The sequence below is a fragment of the Delphinapterus leucas genome, chromosome 1 (genome assembly GCF_059928025.1).
Source record: "Delphinapterus leucas isolate spDelLeu-1000000601 "Yukka" chromosome 1, BTC_Dleu_Yukka2, whole genome shotgun sequence".
Classification (NCBI taxonomy): domain Eukaryota; kingdom Metazoa; phylum Chordata; class Mammalia; order Artiodactyla; family Monodontidae; genus Delphinapterus; species Delphinapterus leucas.
Window position 1 is genome coordinate 170,717,397 of NC_143129.1, and position 25,688 is coordinate 170,743,084.

Here is a 25,688-nt window from a genome sequence, read left to right on the forward strand (position 1 = left end):
TAGGAGAAATAAATGTTGGGTAAGAAACAACGCTGAGGACCTGATTTATAAAAGCAAAAAGGACAATCTGTCTTGTGGCAGGAAAGACCTGCCTCATGCCCAGGGTAACTGGAGACTCACAGGACCCCGACTGCATTGGGGATTGCAGATCTGTGTACACGGGGGCTGCCAGCATTTATACCCTCTGCTTTTTGAGTCAGAAGCTGGTTCTGTCCCATCACTGGCAACTCAGCATGGCCAGTGGCTAAAGGTCTTCTTAGGAGCCAGTACAGTTATGGGCAAGATGGAGCACCCTGGCATTTTCAACATGAAAAGCAACAAGGCTGGAATACGCTCAACCTCTTGGTTCACCCTGTGACGTTGGACAGGAGCCAGATCCTTCCATCAGAGGCAGGGCAGCTGTAGAAGAGCATCAGGCAGGCTCTTAGAACCCCAGGAACCCTGAGGTCCCCTTGGAGGCAGGGAGTCCAGCTCTCTTGGTCCCTCCAGCCCAGAAGCCGCATGTGTACTTGATGCCAGGAACAGAAACACGTGTATGGGCAGATGGCCTCTGAAGCCCTGAAAGCATCTCCTGCTTGGGAAATGACAGCAGAGCCTCACAGGACAAGGGGGCCTGCAGAGAAATACGGAGCAGCTGAGAATGGAAAGAACAGCTAGGTTCCTAGGCAGGTATTCAGGGCAAGAGGCAGAGGTTCCCATCTCAGATCTCACCACTGGCAAACCATAACAGCAAAAAGGCCAACAGCTTGAACTTCCGAACCATTAAGAACAGCTACCCAGCCCCAAGACTGGGAAAGCAGGTGCAATCAAAGGCTCAGCCAATATGGACCAAGGATCCCCTCAGAAGCTGCTGGTAAAGTCCAGAAATATGAGGACTTCTTTGGCCGCAGAGAGGCTCGGTCAAGATAAAGTCTACAGGACAGAGGTGAGAACAGGGTCAGGGTGAGCCAGAGACACAGGAAGGCATCAGCCAGACTTAGGTCTCCTTCTGCATTTCTCCCCACACTCTGTGGATTCACACCGCTGCTAGGAGAATACCTGGGGTTTCTGACATTCAAAAGGCGCCTTAGTACTAGCGTGCTCTGTATGTCATTGTACGGTGCATTGGTCACAACGACAAAACCTGAAGCTCAGAGTCTCTGGTGGAAAACACAAAGCACCTCCAGAAGACCTGCTCAGCCTGCACGTTCTGCAAAGAAACTGGTGCCAAGAGCCCTCCTGAGACTCAAGTGCTTACGAGTGGCGAGTGCTAGGCGGCGCAGGAAGGTACCATTTCTAAGCTAAGTGAAAGCTCAAATCAAGAGTCCTGGGGTCCTTCCTGGTGCACGCTTGGCGTAAAGGTTAAGAACAGTGCTCGTGAAATTCCCAAAGAAACGCAGCGGGCTGATTGGGTTTCCACCATTATGTCGTTGACAGCAAGCAGGAGACTGGTAGTCAGGGAAGAATGACAGTTTGGGGATTCGTATGGTGACAATTAGCCGAGTTCTGCTCTGCTTTTCTCTTTACAAAGAAAACTTCCCTTCTCTTTGCTCTTGGAGTGCCATGTTAGAAGAGAGACATTTCCATGGCAACCACATACACATTTAGTGATGTGTCACTAAGTTTGTGAGTGCACAAAGGCACATTAGGAAACTTTCTGAATGTGGCAAGAGAAATAGATTTTCATAATTGAATGTTGCCCTCAAGTAGAGTTTACCATTTGCTGAAAGCTGAGGCTGCAGCCAGAGACGCTAACTCTGCCTCGTCAGAATTGAGGCTTGACCCCAGAATCTCAGCTTTAGATGAGGGCTGTCTCTTTGAGAGGCTGCTGCCCAGAAAGGGGCCTACAAAGATGGGGCACAGAGCTGGGGGGCCAGGATGGCCTTGGCAGAGGCAGGGAGAACAGATCCATCTCACTCTTGACGAGAGCCTGAAGAGAGGGAGAGCTACCTGCATGAGAACCAAACACCACCCTGGTCCTTCCCCAGCACCCCACAACCCCTAGACTGTCATCTGTTCTGCCAAAGAGAGTACAGGGGAAGGTCAGCGCCAGTATCAGCTCCCCTAAGAAGGATGCTGAGATCGAGAGCCGGAAGTCCCAGGTGGGTGTCCTAGCTCTGTCTCTTCCTAATCATGGAAATTCGAAAACCATTCTTTTTCTAAACCTCAATTTGTACATGGGGAATATGCTTCCTGATTACCAAATGCTTCAAGGAGGCAGCGGATGTAGAAGCATCGCTGCTAAACTGTAATGCTGATAAACTATAACACTGTTTATAAGGTGGCACTGGCTTGGCCCATGTACCCCTAAGGGGACCTCTGCCAGATGCAGCCTGGGCTCCCAGAGCGTGGCTATGTAGAAGGGGCCACCCCAACTCTGTTTGTGCCCATCGGGGCTGCTGTGGGTTTATGGCGGCCTGACTCCAAGTCTCTCCAGGAGCTGGTACAGCAAGGGTGAGAGTACAGCCCTGCAACACCTCCCCAGCCCCAGAGGCTCTGATGTTGGCCTTTCTGGTCCTCCCTGGACGCACACCTACCCTAGGGTCCTAAGCCAGTCAGTACAGCAGCCAGATATTCAATTCTACCTACCTGCCACCCCTCCCCCAACCTCCTTATTCTCTCCATTACTCCTTCCCACTCAAACTAGACCTTGGCCTCCATGTTTCAAGGAAAGAGAAGCCACCACTGGAAAGCAAACAAGAGAGGCTAAATTTTGCCTTTTGAGTTTCCAAGGGCCTGGGTCCTGGCAATGAGAAGTTTTCAAGAAGAGTTTTGACCGCATGTGATTCACTTCACATGCTTGATTCAGAACTCAACCCCAGGTGCCTCTGCCTTAGGGGAGCAGCATTGCTTCAGGGTAAGAGATAGCACCTCCATACTGGAGCCCAGTGAAGTGCCCCTTTCCCCCACCACAGCACTCCTTTCCTGCCACCCTCACCTCCCCACCGTCAGCCTAATCTATGAGCTGGGCTTGGGCCTGCCTCCTTGTTCTACTTGTAACCTGTCCTCCCTGAGGTGAGGACACCCTCTGCCACCATCCCAGGCTCAGGGTCTAACACTTTCCACTCACAGACACCACCTGGATCAGCCCTCCTGAGCCCACCATGTGGCCCTTCCACTGCCCACGGCACTGGCCTGTACATTTCCCATCACACGCGTCCACCACACTGGAGAGGCTCAACCACCACTGAGGGCCAGGCCCTGGCCTGCCCAGCTGCACTTGTGAACTCTGTCCGAGTTCCCAGGCCCTGCGGCCCCTCCCTGCTCACTTCTGATGCCCCTGGTCCCAGCTCCTCTACACTGAGGCTCACCCCAGATAACTACTTTGGTTTATGCCAGAGGGGCTGGCACACTTGGCTCCAGAAGTCACCACCTCCCCTCATACTGCTGATAAGAACATAAACATTTCCACAGTCTTCTGCTGTGGAAAACTGGCGATTCCTCAATAAGTTAAACATAGAATTATCATATACCCAGTATTCCACTCTTAAAAGGACTGAAGACATATGTCCACCCAAAAAAGAGTACATGAATGTTCATAGCAGCATTATTCATAATAGCCAAAAGGTAGAAGTATCCCAAATGGCCATCAACAGGTGAATGGATAAACAATATGCGGTATATCCATTCAATGGAATATTATTCAGACAGAAAAAGAAATAAAATTGACACATGCTACAACATGGAAGAGCCTTGAAAACATCATAAAGGCCACATATTGTATGATTCCATTTATGTAAAAGATCCAGAATAGAAAAATGCATAGAAACAGAAAGCAGATTGGTGGTTGCCAGGGGCTGAGGTGGGGGTGGGAGATGGGACATGGCTGCTCAGTGGGTATAGGGTTTCCACTTGGGGGGATGAAAAAGTTCCAGAATGAGATAGTGGTGATGATCACACGACACTGTGAATGCACGTAATGCTTCGGAATTGTACGCTTTAAAACGGTTAAAATGATAAATGTGGGCTTCCCTGGTGGCGCAGTGGTTGAGAGTGTGCCTGCTAATGCAGGGGACGCGGGTTCGAGCCCTGGTCTGGGAGGATCCCACATGCCGCGGAGCAACTGGGCCCGTGAGCCACAACTACTGAGCCTGCGCGTGTGGAGCCTGTGCTCCGCAACAAGAGAGGCCGCGGCGGTGAGAGGCCCCCGCACCGCGATGAAGGGTGGCCCCCGCTTGCCACAACCAGAGAAAGCCCTCGCGCAGACACGAAGACCCAACACAGCCAAAAATTAAAATAAATAAATTAATTAATTAAAAGAAGGCTCAACATTAAAAAAAAAAAGATAAATGTTATGCGTATTCTACCTGTAATTAAAAAAAACAGTCACCACCTCACAGAGCAGTGCATGCAGTTCCTTGGTGCCCCGAGCAGCCTCTGCAGCCTTGCTAAGACTTTGGGGTCTCTGGAGCTCCAGGACTGGAGAGGGGGTGCTGGCTTGGGCCCCCCAGGGGGCAGCACTGCAAATGTGCACAGAGTCAGGGAGTTGGACACTTTCACCTTAGCTGGTGGGGCTGCTACAACCAACATAAACACTCTATGAGGACAGGCACAGACGAAGGAACAGGAACTCACTTCAGCTTTCAGAGCCTCTCTGAGGAGGCTGAACAACCCAACCCAGGCTGCTGTTGAAAACACGGTGACCATGAGGGAGAAAGACATCACGCACCTTTCAGCCCTGCGACGATAACTATAAACCTGCATTAACCAGCACTGGCCGCGTCGCACCTGTTATCCCAGGAGGATGAGCAGACCTAAATATTCAGACTGTAAGATGCTCAAACCACCATAGGAAAAGTCAGAATGGTTTGGCCAAGGCGGAAAAAGCCAGGACTACCAGGTTGCAACCAGACAGGGACTGCTTTGAACCAGCGCTTTCAGGATTTCTTCTAGACGTACGGTCCAGCCTATTTTCAATACCAGGCTGAGGCCAGGACACAGGGTACCTTATGCAGCACTGGTGGGGCTCAGCTCTCAGGAGAAAGTCTGGAAGGGTGGCCTGGGTGAGAATGCCACTTAGACATGCCTTAGATGGCAGTTTCAGCAGGGACTTTGCCAAATGACCCTCCCTTTAGTGGTCAGGGGCTTCGTTTCAAGAGAACACTCCCATTGGAGCAGAGGTGCTGGCCACAAGCTGAGAAGAACGTGGTGGGATCTGGTCACCGCTTACGGTCACAGGGAAAAGACAAAATGCATTGTCACCACTCCACAATGTCTTCCTTTCCTCCACAGCAGTGAAGATTAAACCGTGCCCCCTCCCCCAACACGTGGCCTCCTCCTTCGCTGAGGAAGGAGCTGGCCTGTGAATCTTTAGTGTGTGGTCAGGCCGCAGGATGCACACACCCTATTTCTAGAAAGGAGATGAAGGAAGGTCTCCCCATGTTCTGCTACAAGGCTGAGCTCACTCAGCATCAGGCCGGGAAAGAGTCACACACCGTCCTCAGGTTGGCTCTTGGGCTCTCAATTGGAAATCAAAGAGCAGACAGCTCAGAACACCGGCTCTTTTTAGCAGAGGCCCTGATATACAATCAGAAGACAAAGGGGAGAGACAGACTCTCTAATCTTCTATGCCAGCAAGGAAGGAAAGCCGAGGGGTCTGTGACCAGTGAAGGCAGTGCTCTGAAGCCAGGAGGTGGTTGAAGAAGAGAGGAAACTAAAGGCAGGCCGCTCAGGAGAGGGCACCGGGCTGCAAGCCCACATCAGCCCAGGAGCTGCGTACAGGGCTCAGCGGGCAGCCAGGCGTGGCAGAACCATTGGTGAAAGGAAAAAGGAAGCTCTCTTGGTCCCTCGGCCACCTGCCTCTATCTGCTCCCCAAATCTCCGTTCCTTCTCTAAAACACTTATGCTCCTGAAGGCTCTGACCCCTGCGCCTCTCTGTCCAGGCTTTCCTCGAATGGCTTTGCGCTCAAGTCTTCAGCCCCCAGCACTCCATTCTAAATCCGCACCTCCTGTGCCATCACCCCAAACAGTCCCAAACCAGTATTTCCAACCACCTGGATTTCAAAGGCATATCATTTTTATTGTGTCTGGAATTCAACTCATCTCCCCCTCCCAGGATTTCTCACTGTCCCCACTTCCTGATGTCCCCACTGACCCCAGGTAGAAACCTTGGCCATTCCAAACTTCGCCTTCCACATCCACACCTGGAACACCGGCCCCCCCAGATGCAGCACATGGAGCCTCTTGCTCTCCGAGAAGCCCACTACGCCTGGTATTCTCCACATTTGCCTGAAACACCAACCTTTCCCCCAAGCTCACCTCAAGTTGATGTGACTCCCAGCCCTTTGTTCACCCCTTGATTTGGGCACCTCCATGGTGCTACAATTACGTACACACACACACCTGTCGCACCCTGACTAGATGTGGTACTCAGGAGACAGAAGCCTCATCTTTGCTTCCTCAGCATCTAGGGCATCGCCTGGCAGGCGGTAAGGACAAGGTGAGCTCTCCGGAAAAGCTGAGCTGGAATAAAACACACAAGCAAGTAGTTAATACTCCTCTCGCTGCGTATCAGCTCAACTACATTATTTCGTAAGGTCTGGTTTGGACCTGTTTGACAACTAGATTTCCAACACGAATCTGCTCTGCAACTCCAGCAGTCACATGAAGGTGGTTTCTAGAACAAAAAATGACGGGGGAAAAAAACAGCAGCTGAAAGGAGGAAGGACTGAGGATGGTATCAAGAGAAAATGAAGGGAGAGGAAGTTGGGCCCAGGAAAGCCCCAGACCCTCTTCAAACTAAGGAATGGCATCCACCTCGGAGGGCCGGAAGAGAGGGACCCATGCAGAAATGCCTCAGCATCTAATTAAACGTTTTAGACTCTACTGCACACGAGAAAGAAAACTACGTCCCCCACGGAACCCTGATAAATGAGTCGTTTCCAACCAATCTGTCACCATGGCATCTGGGCACCTCAGGAAGATGAAAATAAGACCAATACATAAATGAAAACCAATATACAAACAATCGTCTCCCCGCACAGGCCTCCAGGAAGCCACAGCTACAGCCATCTGCCAAGTTCCACCCTTGTCACTGTTTCCTGCAGCCAGAGGCCTCTGAGTAAGCATGGTTTAACATAAGATTTAGCAACAGAAGGAAATTTCTTCTCTGAAGTCTGCCTCTCCATTAATGCTCCTAAACTAAATGTCCATTGCTTGAAGCTGGAATGAAATGAGTTTGGCATGAATAGGACTTGTTCTATATGCCATGTCAGCTAAACAATTTGCTAGAAATAGTTGGGGCAGACTGACGAAAGATGGCAACTTGACACAGGTTGAGAATTCAAAGGTTTCTTGCATGGAAACAGAGCTCTCGGGGTGGGGGTGGGGGGACCGTCACTAAGCCGTGGGAAGGATACTCACGCTCATCTATGGCACAGTCTCACCTCCTGCAGCTTCCACGCGGAGGTGGCCTGGGTAGATTTGATCTGATCCACCCAGAACAGCAATGCTCAGGTTCAGTAACATCCAGCACCCGGCAAGGCAGTGATGCTATGAAATTGCAGCATTGCTGCCCTGAGTCTGAACACCTGGGATGGGGTTCAGTTCTTTCACTTCTTCAGTATCTGTTGCCTGAGCACCTGTTACTTGATTTCAGGCCCAAGCAGCAATGTGAAAGGCTACTCTGTTAACTGGAAAGGGGCAGAGGAGGCCATAGGAGGGAGGCTGATGGCTTTTTGGGAAATCAACTTCTGGACAAGCAAATATTTTCATTCCAGATGTTTATGTTCTGCCTGCTTCCCCCCCAAAAATCTAGGTGGGACAGGCAAATATTTATGCAGCTAACCAATGCGTCCCTTCCTCCATGCATCCATATGTAGTGGGAAGTGATTCTGACACATGACGCTATCAAGCTATAAAATTTCTTAAAGCCAGAGACTCATCTCTACTTTTCCTTTAGCTCACATATCTTTCCGTGTATAACTGAGGCTCAACAGATAGTGTTCCCAAGATTTTTTTCTTAAAATTTTAATAAACGTATGACTTCTCTTGATGTTCACGTTATATGTTCTTAACACTGGAAAACTGTTTTAATTGAGTCTTTTCTCTAGCTCATTTTTTTTTTTCTTACCTGATCCTGGTCTAGGTCTTAATAAATATAGAAAATTTCCAACCTCTTCCAAAAGTGGGTAAAAGGGAAATATAGACAGAAAGGAGATACAGCTTCGGTGAAGAGGAAACTACAACAGGCGAGTTCTAAAGCATAGCTGTACATTAGAATCATCTGGGAAGTGTTTAAGACTCCCAACGCTCAGGCTGTACTCCTGACCAATTAAATCAGAACCTCTGGGATAGGAACTCAGGCATCAGTATTTACTAAGTTCCCCCAGGTGATTCCAGACTGCACTCAAGGTTAGAATCCCTGTTCTAAAGATTCATGAGACCAGTTCTTTTGAATGTCTACCAAGACTATGACAATTTCTACGTTATTTCATCCCAAAGTGAAAACTCTTCTTCTAAATTGTCACCCTTGAGCCCTCAGATAACATAATAGAAAGAACGTCTACCAAAGAGTCAGGAGAGGAGGTCTGAGTCAGTGCATCACAATTTAAATTGGCGGGGCCTGGAGTTGGTCACTGCCTTTGCAGGGTGTGCATTATCTGAGCTATAAAATGGGATTATGGTCCATGCCGTGTACGCCACAAGGCTGTTGTGGGGATCAGCTAAACTCTTAACGGGATGCTAGGGCTCTACTAAGAATACACACAAGGAATCTCTGATCTGATCTGTCCACGAGGGGATAGGTATTAGCCCAGTCCAGGCCCCACTGCCCTCCAAGCAGGCCCCGTGGAAATTCTCCCTGGGAGAATTTAAAAGACAATGGATGGTACAGGGGCCAGAGAATCAGAAACCTCTTTTCTAACAGGCAAGAAAACTTCAATTCCAGGGCTGACAAACCAGAACTCTGCTCCCACTGGGCCAAGTTTAAGAGCCCTTTACTCAGAGCACAGAGAATCTAATTATGCCTTAATCGAATCCAGTGCCTAATCACAGAAAATGTCTAATGTTGTTTGTCTCCCTCAGTCCCATCTGGATGGACACCACTCTGCTACCATTCTTAGTTACTCAAGGATCAATAATCAGACACAGAGCTCCTATGATGATTATAGGGTGGCTGTTACACAAGACCACCTCTGGGACTACATAAGTGTGAAGTCTCTGCCCTTTGCGTAGTCATACACCCCAAAAGGCCTGTATCCGACACTGCTAGAGAAGGCTCTAAACTGAGCTATTTTTCTGTCAAAACATGAACCTTTCTCTATAAAGGGTTTCCTTATACTCTAAAGGAGCAAAATTGATTATACTTATCGGTTGTTCTCTAAAAGGTCCAGTTCTGAAAGCAAGACACTCAAGTCTTCTTTTCCCACTGATCCTAATAATTAAAAACCAAGGCTACTCCAGAGCTCTGTAAGGTATGTGACAGACATGGAGAATGGCTTCTGGGAGAGTTGGAAAGGAGGAAGATTTGCTGATTTACGTCAAGAACACAAGTACAGAAAAACAAAAAAGGTGCCAAAATGTCTTCCCAGGAGATCAGCATTTACTTGGCAAAGTTTAGGTTTAACCTCTTAAAAGCTCATTCCAGGAATGAAAATGGGGGAGAGGGATCTTAAATAAGATATTTGTAACTTTAATTCAACACTCCCACCCACCCCAAGTGACACAAGTGAAATTAAAGGTAGCCTTTGCAATGAAACACTACATTTACTTCGTACTGAACTTTCCTGAGTGAGGGAAGATAGGAGATCAGATCCCATAGAAGAGTCCTTGGAAATCCTTCAGCCGTATATATTTAGCTTCCGTCTGACCAGTAATCAGCAATTTGGACTATACAAATAGTTTTTTTTTTTAATGTGGGGATTTACAAACAAAGTTTTAAAAAGTAATCATTACACTTAAGGTAGGGAGACCAGAGAAAATATTTGACAGATTAAAAAATCCTGAAAGCCGCACTAATGGAGACTGCTGGAACATCACAGATATCAGCAAATATTTCTTCTAACACCTAAAAGCAGATGAGCAAAAAATGCACAAATAGTTTAAGATGACATCAACCAGAAATTAGATACCCTTTGAGAATTACTGTATCTATTCAGGATATAGTTTCAACAGAAAATTATATTTCATGCATCCAATACCAATTACCAAAAATAAATAGGAATCTTTAAATATCTAATCTATACCAAAATATACACAGTAAAGTTTGTGCACTTGATTCAGGAGTCTTCAGAGACTTACTCAAGGTCTACTTATTTGTACTTTATATATAATGCTAACAAGCTAGATTGAATGCTTTCCTAGCCATCTGCAGGTTAGAAAATAGCAAAATAGGAAGAGTAGCGAATAAAGCAGCCAGAGGCAGGTATCCTGACAGCCAAAAGAAGTGACAGCTGACAGCCTAACAGAAAGAGGGGAGAAAAACTGCTTAAAAGCAGATGAATCTAGAATCTCAAAAGAGCAGCATTCACAATGTTTGGCCTAACATTTTTACAAAAGACTAGTGTTACATGAAGTTGTAGGAAAATGTGACCCATAACCACGAGAGAAAACAGTCAACAGGGACAGACCCAACGATGATGACAAAGATGTTGGCAAAAAAAGACTTCTTGAAAAGCTATTACAAATATGCCTTAGGACTTAAAAGAAAATCTGGAAACAATGCGTGAACAGATGTGAAACATTGGATAGCCCAAAACAATGAAAAAGGCCCAAATGGAAATTCTAGAAGTAAAAAAATACCTGAAAATTAAAAATTCACTGGGTGGGCTTAACAACAGATTAGATATTACAGAAGAAAAGTTCAGTGAAATTGAAGATGGGTTAATATAAATTATCCACACCAAAGCACAGAGATAAAGACTGAAAAGAAAATGAACACAGACTTAGTGACTTCTAGGAAAATATCAAGCAAATTAACTTATATGTCAGTTGAGTTCTAAAAGAAAGACAGATTAGGGTAGGAAAAATATGGGCCAAAATTTTTCCAAACTTGAAGAAAAATATCAACTTATAGACACAAGAATCTCAACAAGCCCCAAGAAGGATAAACAATCACATCCACATTTAGGCACAGCATAATCAAATGACTTAAAAATAAAGAGAAAATCTTAATAGCATCCAATGGGAAGGGAAAGACATTACGTGCAGGGGAATATACTCTAATATCTTATCAGAAACAACGCAAGTTACAAGACAATGGGTCTTTCATGTAAAGAAAGTGAGGAAAAGTCAACTTAAAATTCTATATCAAGCAAAAATACCCTTTTAAAAGGAGGGCAAAATAGAGACACTTTCAGAAAACAAAAGCTGCAAGCATTTGTCACCAGTAGACCTACACTAAAAGAAATGTTCAGAGGAATTCAATTTATAGGTTCAAGGCAAATCCAATCAGAATCCCAGCAGGATTTTTCATAGAAACTGACATGCTTATTCTCAAATGTAGGCAGAAATGCAAAGGACTTATAATAACTAAAGCCATTTTGAAAAAGAAGTTCAAAGTTGGAGAAATCATGCTACCTGTTTTTAAGACTTACTATAAAGCCCCAGCATCAAGTCAGTATGAATTGAAACAAGGACCTACTGTATAGCACAGGGAACTATATTCAATATCTTATAATAACCTATAATGGAAAAGAATCTGAAAAAGGTTATATATATATATATATATATCTGAATCACTTTGCTGTACACCTGAAACTAACACAACATTGTAAATCAACTATACTTCAATAAAAAACTTTAAAAAACCCCCAAAACCCAAAAAACCCCAGGAAACAAATAGCAAGATGGTTGGCTTATTACTCAGCCATAAAAAAGAACAAAATAATGCCATTTGCAGCAACATGCATGGACCTAGAGATTGTCATACTAAGTGAAGTCAGACACAGAAAGACAAATATCATATGATATCACTTATATGTGGAATCTAAAAAAAGGGAACAAATGAACTTATTTACAAAACAGGAGTACAGTCACAGATCTAGAAAACAAACTTATGCTTATCAGGGGATAAGGTGTGGGGGGGCAGATAAATTGGGAGATTGGGGTTAACATATACACACTACTATATACAAAATAGATAACTAATAAGGACCTGCTGTATAGCACAGGGAACTCTACTCAATACTCTATAATGGCCTATATGGGAAAAGAATCTAAAAAAAGAGTGGAAATATGTATATGTATAACTGATTCACTTTGCTGTGCACCTGACAGTAATACAACATTGAAAATCAACTATACTCCAATAAATTTTTTTTAATTAAAAAAATGAACGAGAACTCTAAAAAAAAACACGGTTAGCTCACACTCATACTAATAATTACACTAAAAAAAGATAGTATGAATTGGCATAAAGACAAATCAATAGAACAGAAGTGTCCAGAAATACAGCTACATACATATAGTAAATTAAGCTAACATGGCATCAAAGCAATTCAATGGGGAAAAGAAAGCTTTTTCAACAAATGGTGCTAAACAACTGGATATTTAAATGAAAATAAAGAACCTCAACCCCTACCTCACACCATATACAAAAATTAATTTGAAGCAGATGAGAGACCTAAATGTAAAAACTAAAATGATAAAGCTTCTGGAATTAAAAGGATACCGTCTTCATGACCTTGGGGTAGACAAAGAATTCTTTTTTTAAAGTACACACAAAAGCACTAACCATAAAAGAAAACATTGATACACTGGACTTCATCAAAATTTAAAACTTCTGCTCTTTGATTGACACTATTAAGAAAATGAAAAGACAAACCATAGAGCATGAGTATATACATCTGACAAAGGACATATCCAAAATGAGCAAAGGATTTCTAAAATTCAATAAGATAATAAACACTCAATTTTTTTTTTTAATTTAAAAAAGGGGGACAAAAGGTCTGAACACAGACTTAAAAGAAAGATAAAGAAATGGCAGATAAACATATGAAAAGATGTTCAATATCAATAGTTAAAAGGGAAACAAAAATTAAAACCACAACTAAGGGGACTTCCCTGGTGGCACAGTGGTTAAGAAGCTGCCTGCCAATGCAGGGGACACGGGTTCAAGCCCTGGTCCAGGAAGATTCCACATGCCACAGAGCAACTAAGTCTGTGCACCACAACTACTGAGCCTGCACTCCACAACTACTGAGCCTGTGTGCCACAACTACTGAAGCCCACGCACCTAGAGCCCATGCTCCACAACAAGAGAAGCCCATGCACCACAACGAAGAGTAGCCCCTGCTTGCCACAACTAGAGAAAGCCTGCATGCAGCAACGAAGACCCAACACAGCCAAAACTAAAAATTAATTAATTAATTTAAAAAAACCACACACACACAATTAAGGGACTTCCATGGTGGTCCAGTGGGTAAGACTCTACGTTCCCAATGCAGGGGTTCTGGGTTCGATCCCTGGTCAGGGAACTAGATCCTGCATGCATGTCGCAACTAAGAGTCTGCATGCCACAACTAAGAAGTCCTCATGCCACAACTAAAGATCCTGCACGCCACAACGAAGATCCAGCATGCCGCAACTAAGACCCAGCCCAGCCAAAATAAATGAATGAATGAATAAATAAATATTTTTTTAAAAACACCACAATTAAATATCACTACACATCAAATATCATGGCTAAACCTAAAAATGTGGACAATACCAAGTGTTGATGGAAATGCAGAACTCTCAACACTTTGCTGGTGGGTCTAACTACTTGGGAAAAGTGTTTCCAGTTTCTTATAAAGTTAAACATACATTTACTCTATGAGCCAGCAATTATACTCCTAGATATTGACACAAAAGAAATGAAAATATACCTAAAGAATTGTGCATAAAATGTTCATAACAGCTTGATAGCCAAACACTGGAAACAACCAAAAAGTCCAACCACAGGTGAATGGATAAACAAATTGTGGGATATTCATACAACAGAATATATCTCAACAATGAAAAGGAATGAAACACTGATACACACAACATGAATGAATTTCAAAAACATTAGCCTCAGTGAAAGAAGCTTTGAGCAGATGGCATATATAGTACTACTCCATTTAGTCGAAGTTCTAGAACAGGTGAAACTAATCTCTGGCAACAAATCAAAACAGTGGTTGGGGGTGGATGATGGGAGACTGCTTGGGAAGGAGCAGAGGGAACTTTCTCAGATGATGGGAATGTTCTATATCTTCGTAGGGGTGTGGTTTATACGGTTTTCTGCAATTGAGCAAACTTTGTATTTAAGATCTGTGCATTTCCCTATATGTAAGTTATACTGAAATAAACAGGTAGCACCTGCATCACAGGGTTGTTGTAAAAAAAATAAGATGAGAACACAAAACACAGTCATTGAGAGGCCGGCAGTGTTACCTAAATGACTCATCAGGCCCTACAGGACATGCTGTATTGCACAGTGCATTTTATGGTGACCCCAAGTCATGGCAGAGGTAGAACGAGGGGAGTATATTTACTGAATACTATTATCCAGCCACTGAAAATGGTTGTTATTTAGTGAAAGGTATTTGCCTAGAAGTTTCGCCTGTAGAGCAGCTGACTCCCAGAGCATGCCAGGTGAAAGTATAATTATTGCTTATCTATTTTGGACACTAATCAATACGCCCAAGTCTCTTCTGTAAAAGTTACCACTCTGGTACTGCACTAAAACACGGGCAACCTCCCTAGTCTTAGCCTTTAATTAATGAAAATTCAGAGTTAAGAGACATACTCAGACCCCCTCGTGAGTAAGAGCTGTTCTGACCACCTGCCTATTGAGTTTGGAGAGCCCTCAACCCAAATCTTAGAAAACAGCCTTCTCAAGGGAAGAAATACCTACAACTGGACCACCACACTGAGGCCACAGACAGCAGCTATGGTCTCCGTGGCTTCAGTTCTCTTTGGGGATGGAGACACCAAGAAACAGGTCTGACAGCGATCTCAGCCACACCCTGCATTTAAGAGAAACAAAACCATACTGCCTTGGCTATTAACTAGCCCCCAGAGCCTAGTGGGGGTGAAAGAGGGAAGGGGAGTGCGATTGAGGTCCTTGAGTCCTCAGAAGTCCTTAAGGAATCCCCAGTCTTTTTCTTACCATCATCTGCCATGAGAATACAGAGCTTAAAAAGTCTGTTGTTTTCCCCAAATTATGCAAATACTTGTGCATAAGGCCTTGGCCCCAGGTTAGTGGGAAATCAAGAACCAGAGCTTATTTGAATGAGCCTGGTCTTTTTGGACTGCAGAGGCACAGAACTGGAATAATAATAATCCTTGGTTCATGACATTCATCCCTGCTCCAAGTATGGCCCCTCTTTTAAAGTTAATGTAATAAATGCCCATTATGCTCTCCTGAATCCTGTCCATAATACCCTTGTTATGTCTTTCCTGACCTGGCTAAAGAAAGCAAGGCAGCGAGAGAATTTCCTGAAGTCTCCATCACCTCCCTTAGTGCAGACTTGACTTAGGAAGCAGACTCAGGCACCTTCCCCACGCCAGAGACAGTACCCACAGGCTCGTTGCCCACCTAGATTACCAAACAGCTTCCCTGCATGGGGCTTTCCAATCTGCGAGCCTGATTTATTTTCTTCAGTAAGAGAAAAGATGTAAGTCCTTTGAGCAAAGTATGCCTGATATATATCACAATATTTATTTTTTGGTGGAGTAATGGATCAGTCTTCGGGAAGAGCTAGAGAAAAGGCATTTCTTGAGCTCAGATGTAAATCAGTCACTCTGAAAACTGCAGGGTAATCTATGTTCTTACCGCCCTGCTAACTACAGTGTGAAATAAGCAGCTGACTTTTAAAAGTCATTGTACTATTTGTTTCTAAAGCTAACACTAAAGACAGAGTTAAGGATGTGAGGCCTGAGAAGCAATTGCTCTTGGAATGCCTGCACCAAGTCCCTAAAATTATGGTGCAGCTCACAATGAAAGCAGAGATCCACCCAACCTGTGGGTGTTAAGTCATACACCTGGTGGGGACAAGGTCTAAGCTTTGGTCTACTTGCAGTGCTCAGTTCTAAGGAAGAAGAATGAAGTGTATAGCTGGGCTTATGATGTAAGGGTCTCCCAACGGACCTGTCTGGTTACTATAGGGCAATCTTCCCGTCTATATTAAATGTATCATAGAGCAGGACAAGAGAGAAACTGAAGGACAAGGGGGAAAAATCTTCAGTGGATTTTCAACTGAAACAGAGCTCTTCAAAGGAAAGCTATTTAAATCTGAGGTGTTCCTCATATTAATTATCCTGAACATCTCACAGCCTCAGATTCACATGCTACAAAGAACACAAAGCCTTTTAATTTTTCTACCTGTCCCTGGGACTAGCAGTGATAAATCAGATATACAGAGAAACCACACATGACTAACGAACCAGCCCATTAATGGGGAGCAAAGATCATTTGCCAAGATGACTTATTCAGACATAGTCACATATCACAACGAGCAATATCCTGGAGGCTGAACACAGCAGACATGGAAGGCAAGAGCTGGGGCACTCCCTGCCAAGTCTCAGAGACTCCAGGGTGATTCGGGCATCCTCCAGATGCCTGCTATCCAGGCATGAAAGATTTTACTCACGGCTGCCACCTCTCCAGTCCCTTTAAGTTAGACTTGCACTTGGAAAATTACTGCAACTTCTAAAAGGCTTCTTGGGTCACAGAGCCAAGCCCCCAAACCTTGCTGTGGCCCCTACTCTACGACTCTTAGAATTCCATGTACCCTCAGGAAGAAGACCCAGCTTCTGCCACCAGTAACCTTAACTGTTAGTTTATAGATCTTTCCTGTAGCCACTCTGGGCTCCAACTAAGTATCTGGGCTCCAACTAAGTGTCATATCCTATTCTAGGTGCTTGGGCAGATCCATAAACAAAACAGTAAACAGGTGGGAGCGAGGGAGAGAAAAGGCTCCCCTAAATGCCAGTCTCTTCATTTTACCACGAAAACTGAGGCCCAGTGATAAACAGGAATTTTCCCCTGAGACCAGGGTTGATGGCATGGCTAGGACTTGAACACAGGTTGGACACTCAGGGCGACTGCCACATACAGTGGTGCATAAGGGCACTGGGCAGAGGGGACGGGGATGGGGGTAAAATTCAATCCACATTCTTCCTATGGGCTAGGGGCAGCCCCACTCCAGTGCTATGTTCTCACAGCCCTACTCTGCCCAGTTCCCTTTAACAAAAGCTCCCTTCCCTGAAGGGACAACTGAGGTGCTCCAGATCAGCAACCAACCATCATTAGTAGGACACAACATAGTTTGAAACCTTTCACTGGGATGTAACCCTGACAAGCTATTCACTCCCAACTCTTGTCATGTGTGAGAAAAGTCTATTGAACTTGAAGAGAAACCCACCTATGACCAAGGTCCCCTAAAATAATTATAACAATAATTTCCTATATAATCATCAGATCTGAAAGGAAAGGCTGCTAGCAAGCCGTTTCTCATTCTCACCAATCCCTTTACTCTCCATGATCCCAAGATGAGGATCTGTCACTGTTCAACCCCCTCTCTAAAGTTCAATATGGGTGAGAGGAATACTTAACTTAATCAACTATGTGAATATCTACTCTTGACTAGGTGCTAGGGATACAACAGTGAACACCATCACCATCATCAACAACAACACAACATTTTCCCTTACTTCATGGAACTAAGACATGCCGAAAACAGAGCTGGGAAAAGCCCAGCTGCTATGGAGTCCCTGGCCAGAGTGGCAGTCTACTTAGGGGCCAGGTCTGGAAGCAAGAGTTTGTGACCAGCCTCTTCCCCCCTCTCTCATTCCATTTTACAGAAGGAAAAATAAGGTCCAGGAAGGAGAGGAGGTGGCTTGTCCAAAGTCAGACAGTTGAGCTGAGACTCGAATCAATGTCCTCTGGGTTACCCTTTCCACCACACTGCCTCCTCCAAGGTTCCAAAATTGCGAACTGAGGAGAAAATGTTGGTTCTAGTGACAGATTGTTTCCTGATGTGTCTACACCCAGAACATGCAGCTTCAGCCCATCTTATCAGCAGAGACCTTGAGCCCATGTCCATCTCTCAAACTAGAATGTTCATAAGTATGCTTCATTGATCTAGAGCCCAAGTGTCCAGTCTTTATTCACTCTCATTTATCACCCTCTCTGAATCTCTCTTGAAGTTTACTTTCGCTTTAAAAACCTCATCTTATAAGAACAGAGCCCTTTTTATCTGATGCTAGCTGTCCCTCTGCTCCTGGGGTCTAATCAATCCATGTCTGGAAAAAAAACAAGCCAGGGAGGAAAGCAACAGTCCCTTTTATGAAAACAGGCACCTTTCTAACATGATCTACCCATGGGCATGGCACAGATAGAAATTTAAATGAGAAGGAAATAAAGACATCCTCCAGCAATTGTCAACTGCATTCCTCATCAGGTGGGACACCAGGGAAGTTAACTCTGTGTTAACAGCTAAAACAAACACTCTGCCCCACATTTTTTTAGGTTGTTTGGGGACCGGGGGAGGTCCAAACTCGAGAAGCCTGAAGAGAAAATGGGCTTCAAAATATAATAGTGTATATAGTCCCGTCCCCTCCATTCTGAGGAGCTTAACGTCTTCAAGATAGTAAGAGGGGGCTCATTGAACAACTGCAGGTATAGACGAGCAGGCTTCCGGCTACTACCAGGGGTGTACAGCGATGCCAGATAGAAAGATCCAGACATCTGGCAACCAACACAGGCCTCCACCCATTGTGTTACTTTACATCCACCTGCAAAGAAGAGTCTCCACACCTCCCACCACCCCCAGCCTCTGCCCACAAGGGAGGTTCTCTTTGTATTGAGGGGCAGAACCTGGTCCCCCGCTAGACAGCCCACCCTCCTTCCCACATGGCTCCCAACCGCAGGCTCTCAGAAATGGGTCCCATATCTAGACGCAAATGCAGAAAGCACCTTTTGAAGAGGGCAGTAGGTAACTCTTAACCCTTTGGGGCATCCTTTTAAAGATCTGATGGCAGCTCTACACCCCGTGAAAAACTGCATGCATATAGTTTAAACGTAATTTCACTGCGGGTTACTGCCCTTCAAGGAGGTCTGAAAGGGTTAATGTTTTCAGAGGCAGCTTTAGGAAAGGGAGCTGGGGTGGTTCAGGTGAGTATTCAACAACACAGCTCCTTAAACAGTGGGGGAGAAATGATGCCCCTTTCTTAGCTACTGCAAGTTCCAGGCTTCAATTAACCTTTGGGATTTCAACAAGAATTTGGAAACTGAGAGTGTGTGCTTGCACACGGGAAACAAGGACTCGTCTTTGTGGTTTCCTCTACTGACATCACAAAATGTCCAGTGATTGCTAGTTAAGATAGAGTCTCCACAGGGCTTAGCATAGAAGGCTGAGTAACAACAGCAGAGATAAGTAGGGAGAGGTGGGCGTTGGGAGACAGGATACACTGGACAAGGAGAGAAGGACAGCTAAGCTCTCCACTGGCTCTGAGCAGGTCTTGACAGGGCAGGTCCTGACTCTTGCTGCCTGCTCTCCCTGGAAATCAGGGCAGACTTGCTGACTGCTCTGCAGCAAACCAAGAAGTCCAGGCAGAAGCAGTCCTTTCATTCTGGGTCCACGGGGATCGGGGGAGCATCCTCTCCTTTCTAGGGAGGAGACCCTGGCCCACTGCTTGCCCACAGCCCCCTCGTGGCCCGGGGGTGTCACTGCAGCCCCCTCTGCAGTGCTGGGCAAAAACCTTGCGCAGGCGGCTCCAACAGTAGGCAGCTCTAACAGGGACTGAGCAGAACATTTAGTTATCAGTGGTGGCTTGGCAACTGTCTTCAAGCCACAGTGAGGCTGCGTTTGCTTTTGGTTTCTTAAATTAAGACTAAGATTCAGACTCAAAGTGATCCTTCTAACCCCTCTCTGGTACAATCCCTACAGGGAACAAGTCCAAGACCTGCTACATTAAGCCAATAACCTCAGAGCTTCTGTGACATTACCACAGCCTTAGGGATCATTGCTCCTTGCATCACACGCAATTACGTACAGTTGTTCCAAAGCTCAATAGAAACAGTTAGCAAGAATGCACAACATCCTCTGGCTTGTAGGTTGCTGGCTAGACTGCAAAATACTTGCAGGTCACCAAATACCCCCCAAATCCTGGCTTTCCAGGTAGCAGATCCTAAAGGGGGTTGGGAGATGTCACAATTTAAAGACACACAGTGAGAAACAACATGGCTCTTGGCCCCTTCAAACAGAAAGGGTGTCCATTAATAAGCCTAACTAGCAACGCCACAAAAATCTTATTAAAACATCTCCACAAAGGGAGGGAGCAGGCCCCACCTGGGCTGAGGACTGGACTGGAAAGACCAGAGTCTGGGGGTGGGGGAAAGTTGGTCCAGTGGTTCAGCTACCATCGGGGGTGTGGATGATTAACTGAACCCGGTAGTGGAAAACTGTGCAGGCAGGAGTGAAGGCGGGAAGTTTGGGAGGAGGGAGGAGGGTACAGAGTGTGCCTGGAGGACCTAGAGTAGACCAGGGAGCCCGGGAGTGACTGGGCCCAGGGGAAATGGATGGAAGCACAAGAGGGTCTTTTCTTTTGTGCGGGGAGAAGAGTCCTTACCTCCTTGATTTTCTCCCGCTGGCTTTGAACTAGGCTCTGGGGCTCCTTACTCTTGTCGGCCGTAGTGCCCAGGACCGGGTGGCGGAGGCGGCTTCGGAAGGCGTTGAAGTCAAAGCTAGAGGAGATGCTCCCCTCCTGCGGTCTGAGGGCCGTGGCGCTGCTGCCCCGGGCCGCCGTGGCCTCCTCCCGCGGCCCGGTGGGGCGGGTGCGCCGCAGCCACCCTTTCCCGCGGCGGGGACTGGCTTGGCTCCTGGGGTCGTCCTCACCCGGGGCTGGAGCCGCGGGGGCCGGGTTCGGAGGCGACTCCTGCTCGCGGGTCACGGGGTGGCCGGCGACTTGGGCCACTGCCTCCAGGCCGGGCTGCTGGATCCGGGGGGCCAGGAAGAGGCGCTTGAGGCGAGAGGAGTTGGGCAGCAGGAACAGGGCCCCGAAGCACAGGGTGACGAGGCCGGAGAGGAAGAGAAGGAAGAGGAACTTCTGCGGCAGCCGCAGCCCCCACGGGGAGGCCGGGACGAAGCCGGGCACTTTCCTCATGAGCATCGTTGCCGGGCACGGGGCTGGGGACAGTCAGATCCGGCCAGGCCCCTGAGGCCCTGGGAGTCCAGGCACTTGTCAGCAGGGGGCTCGGCGAGGGGAGGTCGTCGAGGGGCGCCGCCCGGGGTGGGGGCCCCTGAGAGTTTCGCCCTGCGGGGGCTGCTCCTGAAGTTCAGGGAGTTTGGAGCGAGTCCTCCCGCGCCGGGACGGGGGAGCAGCAGCCTCGGCGGGGCCCGGGCGAGCGAGGCGGCACGGCTCGGGGCCCGGGCCCGCAGGGGTCGACCGCGCGCCGCAGCCTTCCCTCCGGCCGCCGCGCGGCCCCTCCTCGCAGCGGCCGGAGCCCGCGGGGCCCGCGCTTTCCCGCGCTGCGGCGGCCGCCGGGGCCGTCACATGCCGTCCGCGGCGCCCAGGCTGTCGGCGCGGAGGGGCGCACGCAGGCCTCGTCCCCGCTCCGAGCCGCCCTCAGCCCCTCGGCCCAAAGTTTTAGCCTCAGAAGCAGTTTCCAGAGGGGGTCGGCTCCGGGGGAGAGGTGGCGGCGGGGCCGGCGTGTCAGCTGCGCTCCGAGAGCGCGCCGGCCCGGCCGGGTCGCGACAGTGCCCGGGCTTGGCTATAGGGACACGTCTACAACTTTGCTCCGCCGCAGAGCGGGCGCCGGGAAGAGAGGGCAGGCACTTCTGAGCTTGCGGAGCAGGGTCTTCCCGGGCCCTCGGGAGCGGAGGGATGCCGGGCCCCCTGTCTGGAGCCCGGCGCCTTTCGCGACCAGCCGCGGCGGGGCGGCTGCAGCTGCGCCCGGGAGTGCGGGCTCCCGCCCAGCCAACTCGGTAGGGCTCCGGGTTCCTGCTGGGATCACCTGTTCCCGGTCCCCGCCGGCTCCGCGGAGCGCGCAGTCCCGGCTGCGCCTCCCCAGCCGCAGCTGGCGTCCTCACCGCGGCCGCTCCAGACGGGCCGCTGCCGCCGTAGACTGAGCCGCCGCGCCGCCGCCGCTGCCGAGCCTGCGCCCCACAGGCGCGCACACCACCCGGACGCCCCCGCCGCTACCGCGGCAGCTCGGGTTTTCACTGAGACAGCACCCGCGGCCCCGCCTCCCGCCGGGCCACGCCCTCGGGCCACGCCCACTGCGCGCCCCGTAGTCCACCTCCGCCGCGGCGCCGTAGCCAGCCCAATGGCCTCGCGGCTGGGGTAGGGAGTGCGGGGGCCAAAGCCCGGGTGGGGAGAGGAGCTGGGACTCCAAGCCACGCCCCCTCCCTCGAAGGGCCAGCGCCGCGCACACTCCCCCCCATCCCACCAGCACCAATGGTCCAGCTGCGCGGGGTTGGCGGGGGTGGAGAGAGGAGAGAGGTCATTGGCTGCTTCGGAGGGATCCCCGTTGGGCCGCAGTCGCCCATTGGTTAGTGCCCAGCATTCGCTGGACTGGGAGCGACCGAGACGTTCCCTGTACCCCCAACCCTCGCCGCTCCGGTTGTTGGTCCCCTAGAGGGGGCAGGAGATCCAGCTTGTCTGGAGGGCTCTGGCGGTCGTTCGGTAACCTCACTCACCCCTCAGTGCCAGTCCAGGATTGGCAGGGGGCGGGGGCCTGCCCAGGGGTCCCGAGAGCTTCCGCGGGAGCCGCGGTGGTGCTGCTGTGGCACGCTGTGAGGGCGGGCTGGGCCTGGCTAAGGCAGTGTTTCCACTGCACCCCCCGCAGACCACAGCTCTGCCTTCCTTTGCCTACGGGCCCCAAACCAGGCCTGGGCCCCTGGGTGGGGCAGGGAGGGATGCTAAGCACAATGGTTTGAGTGCAAGGAAGGAGAAGGAACCTTGGTCGTGTGCGTAGAAGACCACACACAGCATGTGACATGCGTACCCAGATGCCTGCGTGTTTATGTGCACATGTGTGCTTCTATGCATAGCTCCAGATGCACTCAGAGACTGCATGTGGGTGTGTACCTGCACACAAACATACACTTAATTTAGGTATGTGATTATACCAAAGCACTCAATTTAAGTATAAGTGATTATACCAAAGCACATGTAATACATATTAGTACAAATATTGACATGTACACACATACCCACAGACACTCACGCAACAGATAGGTCCAAACACACGTACACACTGCCAGGCGTATATTCCCAGACACAGATGTGTCTCGACCTCAAGGCCCTCACACTTTCCTCCTCGGACTCAAGTCTCTCTGTGCCTTCCCCTCCTATTAAACCCAAGGCAAAGAAACATTGTGCTGTGTGGGTCTTTCACGCAAAACACTTTATAGAGACAAATAACAGCAGAGGGAGAGACAAATTAAGAGGTGTAATAGGCAAGAGGGAAAATACCTGCTTTCAGCTGCAATTTAAAATGAAATGCAGTGTTGATGAGACAGAAAATACTGCAGGGAGGCCTTTCCGACAGAAGAAGCGGCCCAGACGGGCTCTCTCGTAAATCTTGCTTATTCCCTGAGGCCTGTTACCCTTGGCCGTTGGGACTCAGACATCCTTCTGCCTCTGGCCAGGCCACTGACAGCAGACCCTCCCCTGATGTTTAAATACCCTTGGCATGTAAATTTCTTTCAATTGAGAATAAAAGATAGCTCTGGGTAACAGGTGCAAATATTTTGGTCACTGGAGTTGACTAGTCCCTCCCAGCCCCACAAGCACACCTGGCTTAAATGTAAAATTCTAATTTAGATGTTTCAGTCTCTCCTGAGTTTGATTGGCGGCACTCAGTTCCCTGAAACCAGCTGTGAACATCAGAGACAAGCATGTGGTCCACTTGGGTGCAGGAGCCCAGAGACCTGGTCTGGCTTCTTCCAATCTCCAACGCCCAAGAATTTCCCTTCCGGAACCCACCTTGGGAAGGGGGAGGCTTGTCTTTGGAGAACTAGGCAGGAACCCAGCAGGCATTGGAGGCACCGCACATCATTCCACATGGAGAGTGTAGGGGAATCACTGTTCAGTCCCCTGAGAAGGGAGGACCCAGGAGAAGGGGAGGAAGGCAAGGCAGAGTCTCAGAAGGCTGTATCTGTTTGAACTGGATCCTCACTGTGATTGTGACACCTAGACCAGTCTCTGGATTGCTGGTGAGCCAGGGTAGAAATTGAGGCTGCATCAGGATTCCGCAGATTCAGCCTACAAAAACCAGAGCCCAGAGGGGACAACTCTATTTCAAACTGATGTCATGTTGGTGATTACACCAAGCTGGTGATACCATAACCTTTTATAATCTCCCTAGCAAGCTCACTGAAACTCTGGAGCTCCCATCCCACCCCCATACGCCTAACCCCTACAGACTTCACACACATTATGGCTCTTCTCTCACTTGATTTTTATTATTCATATACTGTCCCACAGCAAACTTAGATCCTCACGGCAGGGACCATGGCTCGTTCACTTCTCTAACTGCCCTAGGTCTTAACTACAATGCCTCACATATGGGCGCTGTGTTTGTTGAGTAATGAATGAATAAATGTGGGAGTGGATGCCCATTTCACAGATGAGGAAACCAAGGCTCAGGGAAGGGAATAATAATGAACCAACATTTTCAATGTGCTGAGCACATATTGCTTCATTTACTTTTCAGAGCACTCTTATGAGGTAGATGTTATTAATAGCCTCATTTTACAAATAAAAATACTAAGGCTAGAGAGATTCAGGATAAGTTAACAAGTATCTTTCTCAGTTCAGTTCAGACACTTAAGTGGGACTGGGAACAGAAATGAATAGCATTTTAAAAATCTATTCTGTCAACAAACATTTATTGAAATTAGATACTAGGTATTGCACTAGTCTCGGGTTGGTCAAAGATGAGCAAAGCATGGTGCCTGTCATTATTGATTCATTCACTCAGTAAAGAACTACTTGTTGAACACCTACTATGTGCCAGGTACAGAGGGGCTGGGGAAAACAGCCCTGAATAAGGCAGATGTGAAGCCTAACTTCAGGGAGCTTCTTGTCTAAGAGGCAACGGGGACCAATTCAACCCATCAGGAAGGGAACTACCATGCACTGGGCACTGTGCTGAGTGCTTTGTTCTCATCCTATCTACTCTCACAATGGCCTTCTCTGAAGTAGGCTTTGAGATCCCAACTTAACAGATGGGGAAACTCAGGCTCAGGGGTGTGACGTGACTTGTCCACCCAGGGAATAATTTGCAAATATGAGAGAAAACCAGACTCATCTAATCCCAGAATCAATGCTCTTTCTGTTAATAATACAAATAATAACTAAGATTAATGGGGCACACACTACGTGCCAAACCCTTATAACAGAATTTGTAGAAGCTCACTTATTTAATCCTTACAACCATCCCATGAGACAGGTACTATTATTACTGGCATTTTATAGAAGAGGAAATTAAAGCACAGAGATGTTAAGGATCTTACCCAATGTCACACAGCTGGGAAGTGGCAGAGGGGGGATTTGAATCCAGTTGGTCAGGCTCCAGAGCCCTTCATGTCTTTCAGCGTCTATTGCTCCCCATCATATAATGCCAAGAGAGCAGGTGCTATAGGAAGTCAGAGCAGGGAAAGAGCACTGGACTCAGGCAGAATTTTCACAGGCTTGTTGGGAGGATTATATGAGCTCATTCAGCCATTCAATAAGTATGTAAAGAGCACCTGCTATATTCCAGGCAATATACTATGCTTTGGTGATGCAATGACGAG

The 25,688-nt window shown here is 47.8% G+C and overlaps 1 protein-coding gene across 3 annotated transcripts in view; it reads right to left on the reverse strand.

Moving 5' to 3' along the window:
• The window catches only part of MAN1C1 (mannosidase alpha class 1C member 1), a 132,696-nt gene extending 110,608 nt beyond the window's left edge, over nucleotides 1-22,088 (reverse strand). The window contains exons 1-2 of one of the 3 annotated variants that reach the window (XM_022551949.2): nucleotides 20,515-20,625; nucleotides 6,322-6,441 (exon numbers count right to left, since the gene is read on the reverse strand). Coding sequence is in view for 2 of the 3 variants with exons in the window: in XM_022551947.2 (XP_022407655.2) it covers nucleotides 20,515-21,054 (540 nt within the window). In the remaining variant the exon portion in view is untranslated. Of the gene's footprint in view, nucleotides 1-6,321; nucleotides 6,442-20,514 lie in introns of all 3 variants that reach the window. The other 2 variants (XM_022551947.2, XM_022551948.2) reach the window with 2 other exon arrangements.
• Between the last annotated feature and the right edge of the window lie 3,600 nt (nucleotides 22,089-25,688).